The 22,752-nt window shown below is 43.5% G+C and overlaps 1 protein-coding gene across 1 annotated transcript; it reads left to right on the top strand.

Annotated features, from left to right (window-relative positions):
- The first annotated feature begins 473 nt into the window (after positions 1–473).
- b4galt6 (UDP-Gal:betaGlcNAc beta 1,4- galactosyltransferase, polypeptide 6) lies at positions 474–18,124 on the top strand. Its single transcript, XM_084444380.1, has 9 exons — positions 474–1,249; positions 3,028–3,144; positions 12,318–12,431; positions 14,762–14,886; positions 15,011–15,127; positions 16,160–16,347; positions 17,260–17,382; positions 17,570–17,671; positions 17,936–18,124. The coding sequence occupies exons 1-9, from the start codon at positions 1,135–1,137 to the stop codon at positions 18,081–18,083; spliced, it is 1,149 nt and encodes a 382-aa protein (XP_084300506.1). The 5' UTR covers positions 474–1,134; the 3' UTR covers positions 18,084–18,124.
- The last annotated feature ends 4,628 nt before the right edge of the window (positions 18,125–22,752 follow it).

Consider the following 22,752-nt stretch of genomic DNA (forward strand, 5'->3'; position numbering starts at 1 on the left):
ATACCTGTCGCGAACTGTTACAGGGGAATAGGCTACAGATATGTGGGTCAATGGATAGAGAAGTGGGTTGCCTATAGTTATAGAGAAGTGAGTAGTTACATCCGTTTAGGCTACTTCCGTATAGACTGACCTTCCACTACACCACTTGAAGATGCATTAATGGTCAGACTAAGTTGGAAAGGTAACCTAGTGTGCTATATGGGTTGGGCTACTATAGTCCTTGAACATCATGTACTGGGACACACTGTAGCGTTCACACATCCAGAGGGGTGCGGGGCGACCCCGTGGACCCGGGTAAGACCAGAGCCCCACCTTGGTTGCCATGGTGCTAACCGATATGGGGAAGTGCGTGCGTGCGCACCCTGTGGTCGGTAGTCGGTAGTGGAGACGGTCCGGTCCCCGGTCACACCCACCGGAAACCCTGTCTGCAGCGCCAGCACAAATTCAACGGACCCTCTTTCTCATTTCTTTACAAGACAGATTTTCCCCGTTACAAATTCTCCATACACATGTTTCTCCGGTGTCAGAAGTATCGCTCGTTATCAATGTCGAACGTTTCGGTAGTATTGGATGACGTGATTCGCGGTTAGGTGGACGAACCTTGCCCAGCCAAGCGAGTGTTTAGGAAACCACCGGGAGTGTGGGAGGAGGCTACCGGGAACCCGTTACTCACTCGCTAGCCAGACCCCCTGGTCTTTACAGATACACATTCGCTGCTGGCGAAATACTAGCCCCGCCAGCTCGCAACGCGTCTAAACATGGAACAATACCATGATTCTTAAGAAAATATTATTATTATAATCAGTACTAACGTTAGGTAGCAGACGGTTTCAGTATGCCCGGTCGACGGTGTTGTTTGATGCTTGACAGTGCCTGATACAGGCCTGCTTTTTCCGATCTGGAAAGCTCTTGACAGGGAGGGGGAAGCCATCCGCTTGTTTCCGACCAGCTACCTACCGAGCTAACTTAGCTTTTTCCGCTGCATCCCCGGCAAAAACCATGGCTGCGTCGGGTCATTGATTTTGGATGACCATACCTGTTATTTTTTAGTCTGTCAATTTAGACTTTTTATTCGATCCGTATATTTTATGTGATTCAAATATCGACAAAACAGAAGAGGGTCTCTGGACAAACATGGTGAATTGGAAGCGACTCCTGCGGGTATCGAACCGCTCCTTTCTGGCCTTCATCTTTTTCTTTTCCATGTCTACGACATGTCTCTATTTCATATATGCGGCTCCTGGAATAGGTGAGTGTGTGTTGCATGTGTTGCTCTGTATTGTCCCGATAACTTATTTCATTGCTATCATCATTTATGCATGTTTCACTCATCTAACTTACCTGGTTGAACCGCTAACGTAGCTAGAGGCTAGCAAGCTTGGCTGTAGTTAGCAACTAAGCTAACGTTAGCTAACCAGCTAAATTAGCTTAGCTAATTAACATACAGTCAGGTGTGGAACCCCACAACTGTGAAATGCGTGTCTGTCCTGCATTAACTGATAAACAATGGATGGATATATCTGGTATCTAGGCAGGGCAGGTGACAGGCCTATCATTAAATGATACAGATTTGTATGTGTTGACTCACTCACATTTCAACCCCAGCTAACCAGCTAGCTAGCTACACATTCAAACGGATATGACTGAATGAAGCGTTATTGTGTGTCACATTTGCTGAAACCAAAAGGTTAATTTAACTTTCTCTCTTTATACTTTTGAGTGAGAACATTAAGACCCCGGAAGGCGTGCAGTGTCTGAGCCTAATTGGTCAACACGTTTAGGTGGAGTCGTCTGGTAGAGAGTAGCCTAGTGTTAATGAGATTTCCCCTACCAATGAAATGTATAGGGGCTGGACTTTGTATTAAATATTTGGGGTATAGACCTCATAGATTGGAATGGCAGCATCGGCATAATATGTTATCTCATCTCTAAAGCAGATTATAGCTGGATTAGAGAGTTGATAGTGATATCATGGAGACCAGTCGGTCAGCAGGTCTGGTGATCGAGATTTGATCCTTTCTAGCTTCAGAACACGTGGATTTTAGTATGCTAAGGCTTTGACGGAGTCAGTGTGTCCCGTGATTTGTGTATCTGGGATAGGATTGTGGGCAGGACTATGGTCACTTAGTCAGCCCATATGAGTCAGTCATCAGTAATCATGGGTTCTGGCCATGTGAATAACTGCACTTTGTTATATCATTGTTATATCACTGTTTGTGTGTGTGTGTTTGTGTGTGTGTGTGTGTCTGTGAGAGTCTGGCTTGACCTGTCACATCCCCAGACTATCCTCTCAGCCTTTTCAAAGGTAATATTGGCTGCTCTCTGATAAGGTTCTTATCAGCTCCAAACATTCGCCCATTTTCCAGCTGACATAGGAGATAGGCTTCTTGTTTGGGTATCCATAATTCATCACTCCCATTGTATGGCTGGCACTCCCATTCAGGTTGAGATCAAAGCGCTGACACACAAGGCAGAAGATAAACACGAGGCCCAATCAGTAACATAGACTAGAGTAAGGCATTCTAAAAGCCCTTGGCTGGGAAGAGGGAGACTAGCCCATGTGTGTGTCTCTGGCAAAAGTGATGAGACGTTGTGAATGTGTTTTAAGATGGTGTGTGTGTGTGTGCGCACCCTGTCTTACTGCAGTAGTGGTGATAAATGATTCATTGGCCCTGGCTGCGTTTGGCGCTGGCCCTGCTGTCTGTAGCCATGGGAGACGGTGATTTCCTGCCTAGTGAGGGTCTCTTATCTCCCGGGCGTTTTGTCGGTGTTAGTTAAACAGTGGCATTGTGTGACAGCTAAGGTTGTTCCTGTTAATAGCCAAGAGAGCTTTTATGCTGACGACACAAGAATCTGTCGTAATTTCCAGGAACAGCACTTAGTCACTATACTCAGATGCTAGGTGGTGTGTAATTGAAAGTGTTTCCCCATTTTTCCCCCTCCCTTTCTCTCTCTCTCTCTCTCTCCCCCCTCTCTCTCCCCCTCTCTCCCTCTCTCCCTCTCTCCCTCTCCCTCTCTCCCTCTCAGCCAACACCTACTTCTTCATGGTGCAGGCCCAGGGGATCATGCTGAGGGACAACGTCAGGACCATCGGCCAAATGATCCGATTGTACACCAACAAGAACAGCACCCTCAATGGCACAGGTGAGTTTAGCACGCACGCACACACACACACACGCACACACACACCACACACACACACGCACACGCACACACACACACACACACACACACACACACACACACACACACACACACACACACACACACACACACACACACACACACACACCGTCCAACACCCAGCGATGGTGCAACTCACCAACTTTGAGAAAAAGGACAGGGGCAGTGTTTCAGTAATGTACTTTGGCTTTGCGTCAGAGGGCTGTCAGATTCAGAATGATGAAATGGATGTCTGGAGAGCTCTTGAATAGACAAATGTGAGGAAAAGTTGTGGGCCGACTGCTTAGAAATTGATTTTTTTTTTTAAATCACAGAATAAAGTTCCCATGCTATGGAAGGAATCCATTGTTGTTCCTGTGACCAAGGTTCGATCACCAAAGGTGTTGTATGATTATCGCCCCGTGCCACTTACCTCATTAGTTATGAAAGGTTTTGAATTAGTGGTGAAGAGGAGCTTACTGTCCATGACACAGCGTAATTGACCCACTCTGATTCGGACTTAGAGGAGGACACAGCGACATGGCTGGATTTTGTTCTTGGGCACCTGGAGGGCAAGAAGACGCGTGTACGCTTTCGCTTTGTTGATCTCTCGTCAGCTTTCAACTGCATGCAGCCCCATATTCTAGCTTTCAGGCTTTCTGAAATATCTGCCATTGACTTTGGCACTATGTTAGCTGGTCAACGTCCTGACAGGGAGATCACAAAGAACCTGTGTTAATGACATTTTGTCTGAGGCCCTGATGTGTTCTACAGGATCACCCCAGGGGTGTGTTTTGTCGCCTTTATTCCTGCTCTACACCAATGACTGCCAGAGTTGATTCATGGTTCATAATCAAGTTGCTGGTGATTCATGGTCCAGCCTTGCACAGTATACTTTCACAACAGCCATTTTGGCACTTCAAAGCAGGATAAACACAGGTATAATTGATCAAATTAATTATTAATCCTATTTAGTGTGTTACGCCCATTCCAGGGAGCCAACGTGCACAATATTAGGCTCATGGCCCACCAAATCCAAATGGAACAGGGTCATATTTAATGTTAAGATAAGATAAGACAAACTTTATTGTCCATTAAATGTACATCTGATGGAAATTTGTCTTTGGCACTCTGGCAACACAGTATAAAAACAGTCAATAAAAACTAAAGCGCATAAAAACATAGATATAAAATACATTTATAGCAATGGTTATTAATTACACCTATGTAGGGATGTAATGGCATAAGGTTTTAAGGTATAGCGGGATATCAAACAACCAAGGTTGTGAACGATAAACCTTTCCCTGTAATACCGCGCCCACGCTGTGTTGTGCAATGCGCATGCATGGCTCCTTACAGCTCTGCTCGTGGCAGCCAGGGTGAAAAATGAAACATCAATTCAAGTTGCTAGCAATGTTGAATTTCAACAGTGGACTTTGTAATTTAATATACATTACTAGAAATGCTGCTCAGAGAGCACAGACCTCTGCCCCTGCATTAGAGGTCGACCGATTAATCGGCACCAATAGGGTGTTTTTAAAACTATCGTTATCGGCCGAACTGAGCTCCGATAGTTTTGCTCAACACCTCCTCTGAGAGCGAGTGAGAGACCGATCAATCAATCAATCAATCAAAGCTTTATTTGTATAGCGCATTTCATACCCAGAGGCAACACAATGCGCTTTACAGAGAACAAGGGAGGTGGGCAGACGTCCCACCCCTACATATTCCAGAGGGAAGCAAAAAAACAGTATCACCCGGGGGCCAGATAAGTGAGCTGTAAAAAATTCTTCCCTGACCCCTCTCAACAAGGCGATCGAGCAAGCTCCAGGAGTATGTTTGTCTACCGGCTAAGAACATTTATAAAGCAATAAATAACATTAAATTACATTTTCTGAGTAAGATAGGCTAATAACATCATAGGAGAGACATGGCAAACACTGGTGTATGTCTGTGTGTGCGTGAATGTGCCTGGGCCCAGGTAGAGGCAGGGGTCAGGGGTAGGGTGGGGGTAGGAAGAGGATACGGACCCGGGTTAGGGTGAGGGGAAGGGGGTACTGGGCCCAGGCCCAGACCGATATCTCTTCTGATACTTAGTAATAGGGAATATGGCAAGATAGGCTATTAACATTATAGCTTTTCAAGTTCTTCCGATCCTCTCATGTTTTGCAAGGCAAAAGTGCATTTTGCATTTTGCAAATGCAATAGGGATTCAACATGTCCCCTTGGTGTGAACTCACAAGGGCCTTTTGCATAATCAACCGTCATTGCGCTTCCGACTAAAACACAAGCACACCTGACTTGCCTATCTTTTCACTGTGGCATAGAGATTTTAGGGGATATTGAATATTAGGGGATATTACATTTTGCAATTAATCTGTGGGCCATGTGTTCTGAACCGTGGGGGCCGATGCGTACAGATCACAGATCAATAGGTTCACAGATCAACTAAGCTATGTTATGTTACAGCACTATAAGATAGATGAACCTTATTGCAGATACAGGTCCATATAAAAATAAAACAATACAATACGAGTTAGACTAGTTGTATATCGGTTACAAAACCACTGTCTAGTCGTCAGTGAAAATGGTTGCTGTGCACATCCCTAGTCCAAACAGTGAATGGCGGGCCGTGTTTGGGCGGCATGTGGACCCGCACCATGATTCGGATCGGCTCCAAAATGTCATGGTTTCTATAGCTACTACCATACCGAGCACCCATTATCCTCTTTTTTTCCCTGTTACCGACATATTAATTATTTGAAAATGTTTTAAATCCATATTTGGAACAAAATCTGATATTCTATGAAAGATAAAGTCAGCCTTGTTACAATAAGTGTGTTTGTAAAGTGAGAATAATGAGGAGTTTACTTTTTTCCATGGATTAATACGCTCATTTAAAATTGACAGTTAAACAGCATTTTTTAATAATAATAATAATAATAATTATTATTTTACCTTTATTTATACAGGGAAGGTCCTTGAGAACAAGCTTCCTTCAAGGGGGTCCTGTTTACAGTGCATTTACACAATCATATTGAACACAGATCTACATTGCCGGATATGAAAACAGAAAACGGGAAGTACTTAGACAAAGCATGAGCAGTCTTTGTGTAATGTAGCAAACAAAAGTGTCCTCAATGTTTCCATCTGAACCAAGTGGTCGAGTTTTAGTGAGTTCTGGAGTCTGTTCCATCTGTCCGAGGCATAGAAGGAGAAGGCAGTCTTTCCAGATTCACTGTGCACCCGTGGAATCACAAGTGTAATGTAAGAATGTGAACGTGTCTGATAACCTCCACTGTTAAAATTAAGGAGTGAGGATAGGTACAATGGCAACCTGCCACATAATGCTTTATAAATAAACAGGAGGAAATGTTGCTCTCTCCGAGTTGCCAAGGAGGGCCAGCCCACCTTTGCATATAAATTGCAGTAGTGTGAGAAACCCATCATTGGTTATGAAGCACAGAGCACTATGGTATACTGCATCAAGTTGTTTCAATGTAGTGGGCGAAGCATGCATGTACACAATATCACCATAGTCAAAGACAGACATTATGAGTGACTGCACAATAGATCTCCTAGTGAGGAATGAGAAACAGGATTTATTTCTATACAGGAAACCAATTTCTCTTCGTAGCTTTTTGGTGAGTTGTTCTACATGGGTCTGAAAAGAGACCTTAGTGTCCAACCAGATTCCAAGGTTTTTATATGAAATAACGGATTCAATTTGTTGGCCTAGGAGTGTGTGAACGTGAAAACAGCATCCATTTAGTCTTATCAGAGTTAAGGACTCATTTGTGCTCAAATAGGGACCGCTGGAGGGCATCAAAAGCTGCCTGTACATTTCCAGCAGCTGAGCATCTTCTGTTTTAAGAAAAGGTTATGGAAATAGCATTATAATACCCTGATTTCTTTGTGTGGGTCTCTCTCTATTTTACTTTTCATATAAAATGAGTTGATTTTACATTAGTGTTTTCGTTTTTTAAATTATATTAGAAAATTATACATACAATTATAACAGGGCTGACACCTCAGTAACAGGGTTGACACCAGTTGGTTGTCAACTGGTTACTGCTTGTTTAATTTACAATTATAGGTCTAATGGAGCTTAATGGTACATTCATAAACCTTTAACTCAAAACCACTAATCAGAATATTATGGACACAGATTTATTAATAGACGGTGATGAAAAATGATGATGCCACAGATGAAATGAATGGTTTTATTCAAAACAAAAATATAATCCATTAAACATGAGATCTATTGAATATGCTTTGCCTTAACAGAATAAACAAAAGCCAATATTGTGGAGCGGAACAAAATAGTTTGACAATAGTTTTCCCACCCAAAAACTCGGAAAGCCCCCCCAATCACTGTGTTATGTAACTGGAAAAAAAGAGAGAATCCTAGAGATGGATACATTTAGAAAGTACAAAAACTTTCCTGGACCAGACCGTTTTGACCAGATGTCTTTCCGTATTTCTATGTGCCGTGCTGTCACTAACAGGAGCAAGAATCAGTCCTAAAATGTCATCGAACATATACCAGATACTGTCATCGTGGGGTGGCCAGAAATATCTATTCAGGCCAACACGGTGCATGCACTTAACTTGGGCATGTCCTTCATCTGTTGCCACAATGATTTCTGGATAGAGCTCCTGGTCATATGTCAAGACACACAATTTTCCAATGATCTCATCATTACTCCAGTTGATCTCTTGGGGTCCCTGAAGTTGTTCTGTCAGGTGCTCATCTGACTGAGTTGGTTGAAGCCTGACTGTGATGCTTGTGGGTGCCTGAGGCCTGACTGTTGCTTATGGGTGCTTGAGGCCTGACTTTGTTGCTTATGGGTGCTTGAGGCCTGACTGGGTTGCTTGAACTTCCTCAGCCTGGATCATTTGATGGCCCTCTGACTGTGGAGGAAAGATTTAAGTGGTGAGTGCTGAAACATGTGCAGGGCTGGTTCTTCAATGTGGCACACAGACAGCTGACATCCCTGGAGATCAAGTGGTCTTTTCTGTTGGTGACCAGCTGGTGAATCCGCATTGTCCCTGGGACCGATGGGATGTTTGCTGGCATGTTACGGTATGCATCCACAATGTTCGGTTTCCACATAAAAGAGCTTCACATTGGTGCCAGTTGTTAGTAGTGCTTGGTAGAGTGTTGGGGCCTCAGGGATATCACGGCCTTGACTCACAAGCTGATCTGCCAGTCTTTTAACACTCTGCCAACACCATCAGGAGCTCCCTTGCCGTGACTCGCTTTGAAGAAATTCCAGGTGCCACTCTCAAAGCCTCTCTTGCTCAATTCAGTACTGAACAGGAAGAAATTACCCTTCTGCCTGTACTGAGTACAAGGGCCGTCGCTGAAGAAGTGGACCACAGACACCGATGGATGATGGGCTTGTAGGTAGTCCAGTACTGGCCTAAGATGTTGTCAGATTGCCGGGGGACCTTTTTGCTTGGATTGTGAGATGGTGCAAAAGCAGAGAGGGCTTGCATCTTCACCAACATACTGTATAACACACCTGTGTGCATGGTTGCCTGTTGGTGCGATGCACCGAAATGCACAGCTTGGATCTCAGCACTATACTTGCACAAGTAGTTTTCCGAGAAGTCCACACAGCAGTCACGCGTTATTATGGTCTGTTTTCTCCCAGTTGTGACCCGACTAACATCATCCCGGTCATAGAAGGTTCTGACCCTGGATTTGAATGCTGCGGGGATGCAGAGCTTTTCCTTACGAGTGAAAAAAGTGAATTCAAGATCATCAAGATCTACTGCCCCACCCCTGCTCTTCTGTCACTTGTCACTTAACATGGGCTAGGCTTTAATCCACATGCCATTAAAGTCATATCTTTAAAAGAATCCCATTGCTGAAAACCCATTAAAAATAACAACATACAGCCGAAATAACAACATACTGCTACTGTTTCAAAATCAAAGGATATATTTATGAATCAAGCTACCAATTACTTCACACTAGAAGTGGAATGTTAACTTTGTTAAATATATAAACCATCCTGGAGGACAAAGTGACTTTTGATGACACAAAATACAACAGATTCAAGCATATGTAACAAGGAGGCTAAAGACGGAAGAAGGGCGGTCTCCGATCCCCCGCTTTGGTTTTGAAATCAGATTTTTTTTTTCACACTCCACCACACCAAGAGATCAGTTCCACAGGAAACACTGCCTGTGTGCATGGTTGCCTGTTGGTGCGATGCACCGAAATGCACACCTGGATCTCAGCACTTTACTTGCACCAGTAGTTTTCTGAGAAGTCCACACAGCAGTCACGCGTTATTATGGTCTGTTTTCTCCCAGTTGTGACCCGACTAACATCATCCCGGTCATAGAAGGTTCTGACACTGGATTTGAATGCTGCGGGGATGCAGAGCTTTTCCTTACGAGTGAAAAAAGTGAATTTCTATCAAGTCTTCCACCTTCTTCTTGGAAGACCAATGGCATTCACTCCATATTTCTGCATGCGGTACTTTTTAAAATGATCAGCTCATCAAGATCTACTGCCCCACCCCTGCTCTTCTGTCACTTGTCACTTAACATGGGCTAGGCTTTAATCCACATGCCATTAAAGTCATATCTTTAAAAGAATCCCATTGCGGAAAACCCATTAAAAATAACAACATACAGCCGAAATAACAACATACTGCTACTGTTTCAAAATCAAAGGATATATTTATGAATCAAGCTACCAATTACTTCACACTAGAAGTGGAACGTTAACTTTGTTAAATATATAAACCATCCTGGAGGACAAAGTGACTTTTGATGACACAGAATACAACAGATTCACTTGATTTCAGCAAGCATATGTAACAAGGAGGCTAAAGTAGAGTAGTTGTCGAGTAAACTCACTCCCCTAGTTTAAAGGACATGGCCAAGATTTTGGGAAATACGCTTGTTTTCCTGGTTCCAGAGTATTTCTGCTTAGGAAACGAAAATGTTTAATTAAAAATTGTGATCACTCAACGTGGTAAATACACACATTAAAAACTCTAAACAGAATAGTTTTGGAGTTGTATTGGGGGGTTATTTCGTGACATTTGGAAAGTAGGCTAATCGGCCTAACCTGGTACCAGTGAAGGCTAATGGGTCCAGGTCTCGCCACTCCATATTGTTGAAAATGCTTCATACTGCTTGTCTAACCCCAGGGAAGATGGAAAACAAGCGTATTTCCCAAAATCTTGGCCATGTCCTTTAAAGGATGTGCTAACGGCCCTGCCAAGCAGGATGTATGTTGGCACAGTTGTTTGCACATCCGACTTGTGAGTGCAAGGTAGCAGATTTCTGTCCCGCCCTGGACAATCCCATTACATGGGTCAAACGAACGAGTGACACACAAAACGCTATGCAGAGTGAAATGGAAGTCCGTCTCACATACATTTTCAGTCTAAAGCTCATTGTTTGAAATCCAATCAGATTATAATGCTTGTTTCAAGAGGTTGATATCTCCTTTAATCTCATTGACTGGATTCTAATGGAGCCATTTATAGGCCTCTGTCTCCAGATGAGGAAGAACTTTAGTCTGATAGTATTCTTAATCACTATTCCACCACCTTTCTCTGCTTCCCTGAATGAGGGCGTTGTCTGGGCTTGCTCATTGCTGTACAGGCGCCACTCCCCCCATCACCACTCTAATCTCACTACTCGCACACGCCCTCATTGATCTCTGGACTCAACTCAGTAGCTATATTTAGCAGAGCATCACCTTATATTTATATATATATATGCTTGAATATACACATCTTCTACATTTGGTGAATACACATGTTGATACATACAGTATATCTATAATATATACACAATATACATACTTACAATCTCTCTAGATCAATTTGTTTGCTTAATGTATCTATTTAACTCAACTGTACATTCTGATCTCAGATCATTATATTTGTTTTAGATTTGTATATTTTCGCTTTTTATTTTTTTTACCTTACCCTTTTACTCTACTCTTGAGCACACTTAAGAACTAGTGGAAAAACATGTCACAGTACATTGTACTAGTATGATGATTGTCAGGATGAACATTTGGCTATACTTGTGTGTGTAATGATGAACTAATGTACGACCTTGGCAGGCAGTGGAAGAGTTTGGCAGGGAAATTGTCTGCTCGTTAAGGATTTGCACAAGTCCAATTCCTCCAGCCAGAGTTAAGACCGAGGACTTTCTGAGATAAGACTGGGTCCTTAGCTGGAATGTTCTTTGTCGTGACATTAAGGGCTTGATATTGCTGAGAATCAAGTTGTCTTCCACATGTGGTCGTTAGCCTGGTTTCATCCCTTGGCCTGGCCAAAATTAAGTTTATTGGCAAGACATGTACGAGACTACCCTAGTGTAAGTATGGGGGCCCACACTGTAGTCTATGGTCGACACTTAGCTGTGTTTGCTGTATATGGACTCTAATCGATTGCCTAATACATCTATTGTATTCATCCTTGATCAACTGTCCAGAGGCCTTTGTTATTCTCTCAAATGTCTTTGTACCAGTATCATCATTTCAATGATGCATGTGACAAATAATACTTGAACTTTTTTCTCACTGATTGTGATTTCTGTATTGTTATTAATATTGTTTTACCATTTTACCTTTGTGTTGGTGTCTCTTGTGATTGTGCTGATCTGGGCCATGTGACTTTTACTACTCACTGTCTCTTTAAAAAAGAGTTGGTTATATTTTATGCATTGAGCAACATCCCCCTCCCAGTCACATGGTTGTGATTCAGCCACTATGAAGTCCTTTACTAGTATCACATGACACTGCTACTACATTCATGCTCTGATGGAGGCCAACTAGGCCAAAATGTTAGCTTTGTTTGATGGCCAAAAAGTTTGTGAAACGGAGGCACTACCCCTGTCATTTTGCTCAAAGTTGAGTACTACCATACATCTTTGGATGTTGTTTTTTGGTTTAGGACCATCACAGTGAGAGCCTCTTTCTGAGAAGGCACATCCAACTCTGCAACTCTGCACTGCAGCACCTTGACACACCTTGAATATTACCTTCTCCCTAAACACACACACACACACACACACACACACACACACACCACAGCCTATGTGACCCACAAACATGTTACATCCTGTGGGAGGAGTCTTTTTAACTGTGTTTTTTTCTCATGTGCTCTCAGATTACCCTGATGGGAGTAACTCCAGTGAGTATCTGGCTCAGGCAACCACCTACCTCCCGGAAAACTTCACCTACGCCCCGAATCTGCCCTGTCCAGAACGTTTACCTTCTATGAGTGAGTATGCTAGCTAGGACACAAGAACAGGCTACTCTACGTCTGTATGCTGGCTAAGGTCCTCTGACCTCTTAATCATCTGCTGGAGGTGGTGCTTATTCCCCAGTCAGGGACCGCTCTGAGTACGTTTCACCACCAGCTCATCTACTCTGGTTTATGACCGGGTTATGGCTCCCATGGTGAACTGCGTCACCCACCTGAGCGCAGCCCTCCATCCTCTACCCCCCCAACCCTATCACAGCCCCTCTAGCCAGGAGGCTCATCTCAATGGGCGCTCCTGGCTACATGGAGAGGTATTGCATTACGTATAATCCCTGCGCTATCAGTGAAATCTGTAGACAAACCGGAGGGCTGTTTCTATGCCGCTCTCTGTTAAGGGGGCCTCAGGCTGAACACACACACACACACACACTTTGTATGATCTGTGCTCTCCGCTCTTCTCCCTGCCCAAGATCTGCTGTTCACTCTAACCTGATTGAGTAGCATTTGAGATGAAATGGGCTAGTCTACTCTTATATGAAATGAGCTAGCTTACTCTTAGGCCTGTTGCGCTCGTGAAGTTTATAACGGCAACATGTAAAGTACATATTAAATAAAGAACAACATAGGGTTTAAAAAGTTATTTTTTAAACAGCTGACTTGACAGACAATTCCAATAACCTACCGTAACAGATGCCTCGTTTTTCCACATTCATTGCAACAGCAATACCAGTTAAACCAGTGGAAGTAGGCCTACATATTTAAAGGGGTAGTGTGCTATTTTAGACATTCAGCCCTATGATATGTCTAACATCAATCTGACATGGAGACCATCATTTCACTTATCACTCCGGTATTGAGCTAGATCGAGATTTTCGTCCGACTCAAATTTCTTTGCAATGGAAGTGGCCAGGGCATATTAATGTGTAGCTTTTTCCAACACGGGAAGCTCATGATTTAATATTACTTAATCTCAGTATGCTATCCTGAAATGTTTAGGCTACTTGCTAAACGAATGTTGAAACAACAGCTATATTTGAACCGGAACTATTTTGCTGCTCGCACTACATCACCACGTAAACTTCCACTCTTTCACTTCGAGAGGGGCGGGCTGGAGAAAATAATTTATAACGGAGTTCACTAGCTAGTTAACAGAAGAAGACAACGAAGAAGGAGTTGACTAGTAGCCTACAGCAGAACTATTTTGTAACAGGATATATCATTTATAGCAGCAATGGTGCGTGAATATGCAGTCCCCAGTTGTGGGAATAAAGTGAATGCAACATCAAAACATCTCTTTTCTCAGGCTTCTGTTCGCAGACCTAGACTGATTGAAACTTTGTCTCATTGTTCTGTGGATCGACACAAACACTAAGATCTGAGGGCTCCGTAGGCCAGACCTTCGTGTTTGTGGAGTGCATTTACTCACTCTCAAGATATAGCCTATTGCCGCTAACACACTCAGTTAGGCTTGTCACGGTACTTCGGTACTAATTCGGTACTTACATTTTCGTCAAACTCACCGCACCGTTTGACGAAACTTTGATATCGGCCGTTGTATATGATCGTAAATTACCTTATAATACTAAATTCCAAACCTGTCCTTTAAGTGCCATCACACGAACAATTAGATTGTCATTCGCACAGTCACATAGCCTAATGTCTTCATTGTAGCCTAAACCTGAACAGGAAGGGGCTATCACTTGGGCTACTCGAGTCGGAGACCATACCATGGCCTCGTCTGTGGGCCGCAGCTTAAAACCAAATGCTGCAATACTCCAGATTTTTTCTTGGACAACATTACAGGTGCATCTCAGCAAATTTGAATATTGTGGAAAGTTCATTATTTTCCGTAATTGAATTGAAAAAGTGAAACTTTCATGTATTCTAGATCCATTACACAAAGTGAAATATTTCAAGCCTTTTTTGTTTTAATCTTCATGACTGTACTCTATGTTCATTATGTTTATTTATACACTCAATATTTGGTCAGGGCTCCTTTTGCACAAATTACTGCATCAACGTGGAGCGTGGCATGGTGGTAATCAGCCTTGAAATATTTCACTTCATGTGTAATGAATCTATAATAAATGAAAGTTTCACTTTTTCAATTCAATTACGGAAAATAATGAACTTCCCATAATATTCTACTTTATAAACTTTTTTTTTTCGGGGTGTGACTGCTAGACCAAAACAAATCCATCCGACCAACAGCCTATTGCCCAAACAATCGACCAGTCGACTAAACCGCCCTACTTGTTAGTGACAAAACAGAATGGTGGTGGTAAATACATTAGCGTAGTTTGCTGTATGTTTGCTGATGGCGTGGGTTCTCTGTTCTCTCCATACAGAGGGTCCTATGGAGGTGAACATGACTGAGATCCCCTTGGAGGAGATGGAGCTGAAGTTCTCCAAGTATCTGGATGTTCAGTTCGGAGGCCACTGGAAGCCGACGGACTGTAAACCACGCTGGAAGGTTGGTCCCTCACATACTGTCACTATTTATTTACAGTCACAGACACATTGTAGAAGGACAGCTCAAACGTTACCCGGTACGAAGCGGTTCCCTTGCGTTATTTTACTGTTGTTGCCCCCCCCAGGTTGCCATTCTGATTCCGTTTCGAAACCGCCACGAGCATCTGCCAATCCTGTTCCAGCACCTGACGCCCATGCTTCAGAGACAGAGGCTGCAGTTTGCCTACTATGTCATCGAGCAGGTATGTGGACCTGTTTGTGTGTATAATAGTGTTTGTAAGTTATTGGTTTAAGACATGCCATTAAGGAATATAAACAATGGTTTATGGTCAAAGCCGCGGCATTAAATATCTAATATTATGCATTAATAGGCTATTTAAACAAATAAACAATTTACAAGCACATTATATCTGTTTGCATCACACTATAAACAATTAATAGTACTTAATATAAGCAAAACAGAATAATAATTAGTTAGATTTTTTTTGCCTCTGGCAAAGGAAGTCTACCTCTAGACTCTGTTTATGAAAACAAAATAGCCTGTTCTTACTCACAACCCCAAAACTTGTTCTAAAGTAGGAGGATAATTAAACTTTTTAAGATGGGACGGGGAAATAGTCCTAAAGGAAAGAATTGTGATTGTAATTTTGTGAGCGCAAACTTTTGTGACTTTGACAAATGGTCAAAATGTTGGACAGACAGAAATAGTTGTGGGTATGAATTGTATTGCAGAGATAACCACCAAGGGAAACTGCTGGGTCCGTTAACTTTAGAGATGTTTCTAAACACGCACAGATCAACAGAAGGAATAAGCAATTTTCAGGACTATCAAATGTTCATTTGATATGAAGTCAATGTTGGAATGGCCGGATGAATGCATAATGCATTAATGCATTCCTATAAACGATTAGGTATTAACCCTCCCTATAGACTATTAAAGGCATTCGGCTATTTCAATGGCATTAACACATAGCTCCTTATAAACTATGAAAGGCATTCAGCTATTTCAATGGCATTAACACATTTTGTAATATAGTATTTACAGGACAGTATAACCGATTATAAGCTATCTAAGGTATCCAACGTGCCAAGCAATTGATCTGAATTATGACAATAGCCTGCCGTTGTTCCGGAATGGTGCGGCGTTGGGGGAGGGTCCATAAACAGTCAAAGTTCACAAAGCTCTGCTTCCCTCCTGTCTGTGTGTGTGTGTGTGTGTGTGTGTGTGTGTGCATGTGCGTGCATGTGTCTGCCTGCGTGCGTGCGTGCCTCAGACTGGCAGCCAGCCCTTCAACAGAGCCATGCTGTTCAATGTGGGCTTCAAGGAGGCCATGAAGGACCTGGACTGGGACTGCCTGGTGTTCCACGACGTCGACCACATCCCGGAGAATGACCGCAACTACTACGGTTGTGGTCAGATGCCTCGCCACTTCGCCGCCAAGCTGGACAAGTACATGTACATGTGAGTAAACAGCAGTGGCAAGGACCACGCCCCCTCAAAGTTTATGTGAGAGCAAGCGTTAAGGTACCTTGCCTCCCTCGTTTTTATTCTGTCTGGACCTGCCACATGGCTTTCATCTACTTGACCCAGCCCCTTGTCTGTTATGAAGAGGGCGTAGGCAGGCTGCATTAGGCGTAGGCTGCACTGTGAGTCTGTACATGCTTGACTCTGTCACCTCACCTGAGATATGAAGTTCAATGATATCTGCTGGTTAGTGCAATGTTTCTTTTTTATTTATTTTTTTATTCCAAAGTATTCCTAGTAATTTGTGTTTCTGTTACATGTCCCTTTTCTTTTGTTTCAGAGATGTCTGTACAACTAAAGGTGGTCATTAGTGAGGTCATGGTTATGTCTAGGCTATGTCTTAAGGGAGAAGCTGAGCTGACTGTGAGATGATGAGTTGTTTTCTACGACAGGACTGATGGCGAATCACTCCTCCGTCAGCTTCTTTAAGCTCCCGGAGCAGCGTTAAATCCTCTCTAGCCGAGTTTGCATTCTGGCTTTGTTGTTGTTGTTGTTGTTGTTGTGTGTGTGCGCTAGTTTGAGTTTCTAAGTTACAGTATTACAAGTATTAGTATTCCTATTGGGATATGCTGTATGAAACGTATGCCAGTGTGTCTCTTGTCTATGGGGTGTGTTGTAACACAGCCAGCCTTCTTCTCCGTTGCCTGGTGCTTTCCTGTGATAACAGAACGGTAAGGTTTCTCTCTCTTTTTCGTTCCATTTTTTCCCCCCTCTCTGTCGTGTCGTCTACCAACTCTTTCCCCAGGCAGATCTAGGCTGTGGTATTGCGTGTGCCCCCCGCTCCGTGTGTGTGTTCAAGGTGTGTGTCGCCGTGTATTAGTGTGTGACTCAGATTTCGTTTGTTTACAGACTACCCTACAGTGAGTTCTTCGGGGGGGTGAGTGGCCTCACCGTGGAGCAGTTCCACAAAATCAACGGCTTTCCCAATGCATTCTGGGGCTGGGGAGGCGAGGATGATGACCTGTGGAACAGGTCAGTGATTTCCAGAAAAAAGTCCCTGGAGTCTAACCTAGCTACAGTACACACACACACACACACACACACACACACACACACACCGTATACTGGCCGTGTGTGTTGATGACGGCATGATGTGGAGTGACATTATTCGAACCGTAGATCAGAGCAAGTCAGTCAAAAGTCTTTGTTGCTATCCCAGGGTGCACTACGCTGGTCTGAACGTGACGCGGCCAGAGGGGGATCTTGGGAAGTACAAGTCTATTCCACACCATCACAGAGGAGAGGTGCAGTTCCTCGGCAGGTCAGTGTGACACACACACACACACACACACACACACACACACACACAGGTAATACGCCCGTCAAAGTACATTGACACACCCCGTCGAGGCACATTCCTCGCATGTGGAAATGTACTAGGTAATTAAACAGCATTCGGATTCCTTGTGTTGAAACCGTTAAAAGTTAAAAGGAGCTCTCCATGGTGTGTGTAATTGGATTCATTAACTCAAATGAATGAATTGGATTAATTTAATTGGATCTTGCCCTCCTCCCCTTGCCCCAGGTATAAGCTGCTGAGGTATTCCAAAGAGAGACAGCACCTGGACGGTCTGAACAACCTCCACTACACGCCCGAGATCTCCCTGAGCAGCCTGTACAAGAACATCAGCGTGGAGCTTCACCCCGACATGGCCCCCATCTCAGACTACTGAACTGGCACCAACGCTGACACAACTGTCCCCCCTCCCCTCCCCTCCTGTCCCCCTGGCCTCCTCTCACCCCCAGGGGGACGGGGACGGTGGGGGGGGGGTGGAGTGTGGTTGGGGTGGGGGTGGGAGGCACATCGTGTAACGCTGCCAAGAAACCTTATTCAAAAAAGTAAAAAAAAAAAAAAGCGATAGGATCCATTAAATCGAACAGATGATTGTGTGTATGTGCACGTGCGTGCGTGTGTGTGTGTTTCTGTCTGGATTTGTGGCGTGCGTTTGAGTGGGAGTTGGCATGAGTACATGTGAAAGATCGGAGCGTGTGATTGGGGCATGTGAAAGATCGGGGCGCGTGTGCGAGAGGTGAGTGAGTACTGTATGTCTGCGAACTGCTGCATGTCTGTGTCCATGCTGGCTTAAGCTACAAACATGATGTCACACTTCATCTGTGTGGAGGGAGAGGCAGCATTTCATATCTGATGTTTACTGCAAAGCCTTAAAGTGACAGGCTCAGTACCACAGCCCCTCCCACCTCCCCTCGAACGTCTCAATATCACCGTAGAAACCAACAGACATTTTCGTCTCACTTTCTATTATTTGTACACATATCATTTTTTTTAAGAAGAAGAAATATTTGAAGAAAAGAAAAGCAGAGATTACTTATTTGTGTATGTGATGTAAATTTTTTAAAATATATTTTGTAGGCCTGTTGTCTTTATCTTTGTTGCCTATGTTTTTTTTTTTTTAATCAATGTTTTACAGCACTCCAGTCTGTCACATGAGCGTCAGCCCTTCCTTTCGCTGCACTGAGACCGCATGCACAGAACACGTATGTAAATACCGGCCTCTTAAGAAGCTTGAGCACAAAACACAGATGTAAATATTGGCCTTTTAATGCTCGGGCGTAGAAATATTCCAGCGGATTTGACTTTTGTTTTGGCAGCTATCATCTTTCTGAAAGTTGAATCGAGTGTGTGATTTCTTCCAAAATGGGAAGGCATCCTAACATGGATGGACGTTTGGATTAACAAAAAAAAAAAGAGAAATGATATCAAATTGAGATTGACATTATCTTTTGCATGCCTTAATTTATTTTGTTAACAGATGTTTTTTTTTGTTTATTTTTTAAACTTAATTTATTTTTTATCATTTGAAGATGTGTATATTTTTTCTTTTCTCTTTTTTTTGCCTTTGTTGTGTAGTTTTTTTTCTTCTCTTCTTGAGGTGCACTGTGTTTAAAAAAAACTAACTTAGCTAGTGCTCCACAGCAGGAGCACAGACAGAGGACCCTAGCTGCTGACCACTGACTTGCTACAGTCATTCTTCCTCTCTGCACGCGTGTGCGGTCTGTGATGATGGCAGCAGTGTGTTCGGACGTTGCGCTCAGTGCGGGGTTACGATTTCCCACAACTAAGCCTGTGCGCGTGAGCTTGAGTGTCTGTATTGATTATTTGTTTGGCGTTGGACCATCCGTTTTGAGCGTATGTCAGGCAGGACTGTACTGTGCGTTTGGGTTGTTGGTTTGGGCTGGTCGGTGTTGTGTTGTTGAAATATGTATGATGAACTGTGGTGTGTTCTTTAAAGAGGATGTGAGAACGGCCAGAATGAGAGAACTGATGCTGTAGCTAACGCTGTAGCTGTTCTTGAATGGCACTGTATGAAATTTGGGCCATGAAGACTTTAATTTGTTAAAGTTTTGAGCACTACAAAGACAGACAAACTTTAGCCGTTTTTTGTGCCTGTCCAGTTTTCCTCTTGTACATAGTTTGTTGTTGCTGTTTTTCCCCCCAGACATTTCATGTTTAAAGTTTTTTCAGTGTATTTGCTGGTGGTGTTAGGCTGATTTTTAAAATATTTTTTATGTATCTCGCAACTGAACTGCTCTATGAAAACAGCCAGGGGCTCTCCATCACAGCCTTTACAGGACTGCTGTTGGCTGAGAGCCTGGTTTGACCACGATGCTTCTCCAGCACCCTGAGCCAGACCTGCTCTCCGTCCGAGCGCTCCTGGAAGTTCTAAAGGAGCGGCCTGTAGATGTTTACATAGTCAGCACCGCTAAAGCAACGATGGCTGAAATGCCAGGCTCGAGCCCCGTGTTTGACTTTGCCCCCATAGCTATGGCGGTTACACAAACCTCAGTGTGTGTGTGTGTGTGTGTGTGCGTGTGTGTGTGTGTGCGCGTGCGTGCGTGTGTGTATGCGTGGGTGGGTATCTGACCAATCAGGTGAGGAGGGAGGCGGTGATACTAAGACATTCTATCAGAGGTGAACGGTGCCAAAGTCCACTTCTGCCTCCCATCATTCTACTCCCTCTCATCCTTCTCATCTTCTCATCTTTCCCTCGTGTACCTTGCTCTACCCCCCCTCCCCTCCCCAGCTATCACACGGTTCGTCTGAAGCTCTGCAGTTGAGGTGTTGGAACGGTCAGGGTTGGATGTGACCTACTGTCCCTCTGAAGCTGTGCGGTGAAACGGTGTTAACGGCTGGGTGTGAGGGGAGCGCCGGTCAGTGTTGGGGGGACAGGAGCTCCTCATGTGCTATGCCTTCTTACTCATCACATTTAGCATGAGGGAAGGAATGCGCTTAGCTGTTTGTTCATGTTGAATCTGGCCAGGCCAGCGGCGGCCCCCCACACACTGCGCCGTCGTAGCCGAGGGGCCGAACGTGAGCGCCCGGTCCCGCGGTCCCTTCAGCTGAAGGGGATCTGCGTTCTCTGTCCCGTGTCGTCTCTGTTCAGGGAAAAGTGTGTAGGATATTAGGAAAGGAGGTGGAGAAGGCCCCCCCATCACTAGAGCTGATCTAGTATTTTGAGTTGTACATACTATATTGTTCTTACCTCCTAGGGGGGTGGGATGGGGGTTGGAGGGGGGGCAGGGGGCGGGCAGTGTCTTGGCTACACCTGGTCACTAGAGGTTAATGCCCAAGCCTACCTGAACCCCTTCAACCCTGCTGCCTCTGTATTGGTTGTTGGCATATCCAAAAATAGATAGAACATTTTCAGATTATATATTCACCATTACACAATTGTAATGTAGAGTATTACATTTTGCAGTATTCATATTTGTGCCTTGAGGTTTTTTTTTTTATTATTTTTTTCTTCAAACTGTTTTCACTTTGCATTCTTGCTTGAGGGATAGAGATGTGGGTTGTTTAAAGATGAAGTCCACATGTTTAAAAAAAGAAGAATAAATAAACATTTAATTTTAGTCAGGATCTCTGATCGGAACAAATGAAGTGTTTCATGATAATGACTGAATAAGATGTCAAACGAGGGCCAAGTCCTCCGTATGTTTGTGTTGGGTCTGTATCAGGGAGTTGGATCAAACGTAAAATTCTAATGCTTTTTTATGTTCACTTTACTGAATAAAGTTAGAGTACATGACTGATGAGGTGCTGACTATTGGGGACTATTTTAGATTAAATAAAAATAAATTGACTTTCTTCAATTATGCAATTGGAGAGTCAGTTAACTATTTGAATGGAATTCACCTCAACCCTGGTCTGTTTCACTGGGTGCATGCGATTTGCAGCCAGGAAGGGTTCCTATCCATGACTTGCGCTCGATTTCAAGTTTTTATGCCTGCCGCAGTCGTTATGGCCCTCGAGACGGACTAGGTCCGCCAGAGGGGAGGAGCCGAGTAGCCTGTTAAACAATAAAATGCACGTGGCGACAGTTTAGGATAAAACAAAATATCACCTCCAATTTGACATCAGGCTTCATAAGAGCAGTGTACGCTGTCTGTCATTAGTTAGAGACACGTTTTGCCTTGTAGATGTGCTCTGTTCTTGATTTCTCAACAAAATTGCTCAGCACTTGATTTCAGCGCCCTGGCCTTGCAGCTAACGTCACCACCAAAGTGCAAAACGTGCCCACCTGTATTGGCTGTGTCCTGTGTTTGTCCAATCAGGGGCCTGCACTCTGGTTGTGTGTACCATTACATATAACATGTACAATCCATTTGGATAGGAAGTGAACCATCTTGTCAAGTGGGTCAAAATAATTAAATGTAGCACCTACTCTGCACATGCTCAGTTTCGGCTCTGTCTTGTTCGGCTATAGGCATGTGCTAAGAGCTCACCTCCCCTCAGACAATGCAGACAACTTTTTATTACATGCTGAAACTGACCTGTTAGCTATACTGTCAATCTTCCACAATCTTTGTTAACAGCCAGTAAAGAAGTCTAGAGTTGATCTGTCAGACTTTATAATGTTTTTTCTTTTCTTTCTTGTCAACAGAAGATGAATAAACACCTTCATTGCCATGTTCTGGAAAACAAGCCTGAAGTGTATTTGTGTTGTTTGGCTTCCCGTCTCAAATTCCTCAGAGTTATACATGAATATAATATGAGTGAGTGAATATCGTATGAGTGAGCCAATATATGAGTGAATATCATGAGTCAGCCAATATCATATGATTGAGCCAATATCATATGATTGAGCCAATATCATATGATTAAGCCAATATATGAGTGAATATCATGAGTCAGCCAATATATGATTAAGCCAATATTGTATGAGTGAGCCAATATCATGAGTGAGTGAATATCATGAGTGAGCCAATATCTTATGAGTGAGTGAATGTGGCAAATATGTGGTAAAGGATGCACACATGTTGAGAGGCCATGGAAATATTAGGTTTAGGCAAGTACTGCCAGAAGTAGACAAGGCTAAGGGA

The sequence above is a fragment of the Borostomias antarcticus genome (genome assembly GCF_949987555.1).
Source record: "Borostomias antarcticus genome assembly, chromosome: 10".
In the NCBI taxonomy this organism is placed as follows: domain Eukaryota; kingdom Metazoa; phylum Chordata; class Actinopteri; order Stomiiformes; family Stomiidae; genus Borostomias; species Borostomias antarcticus.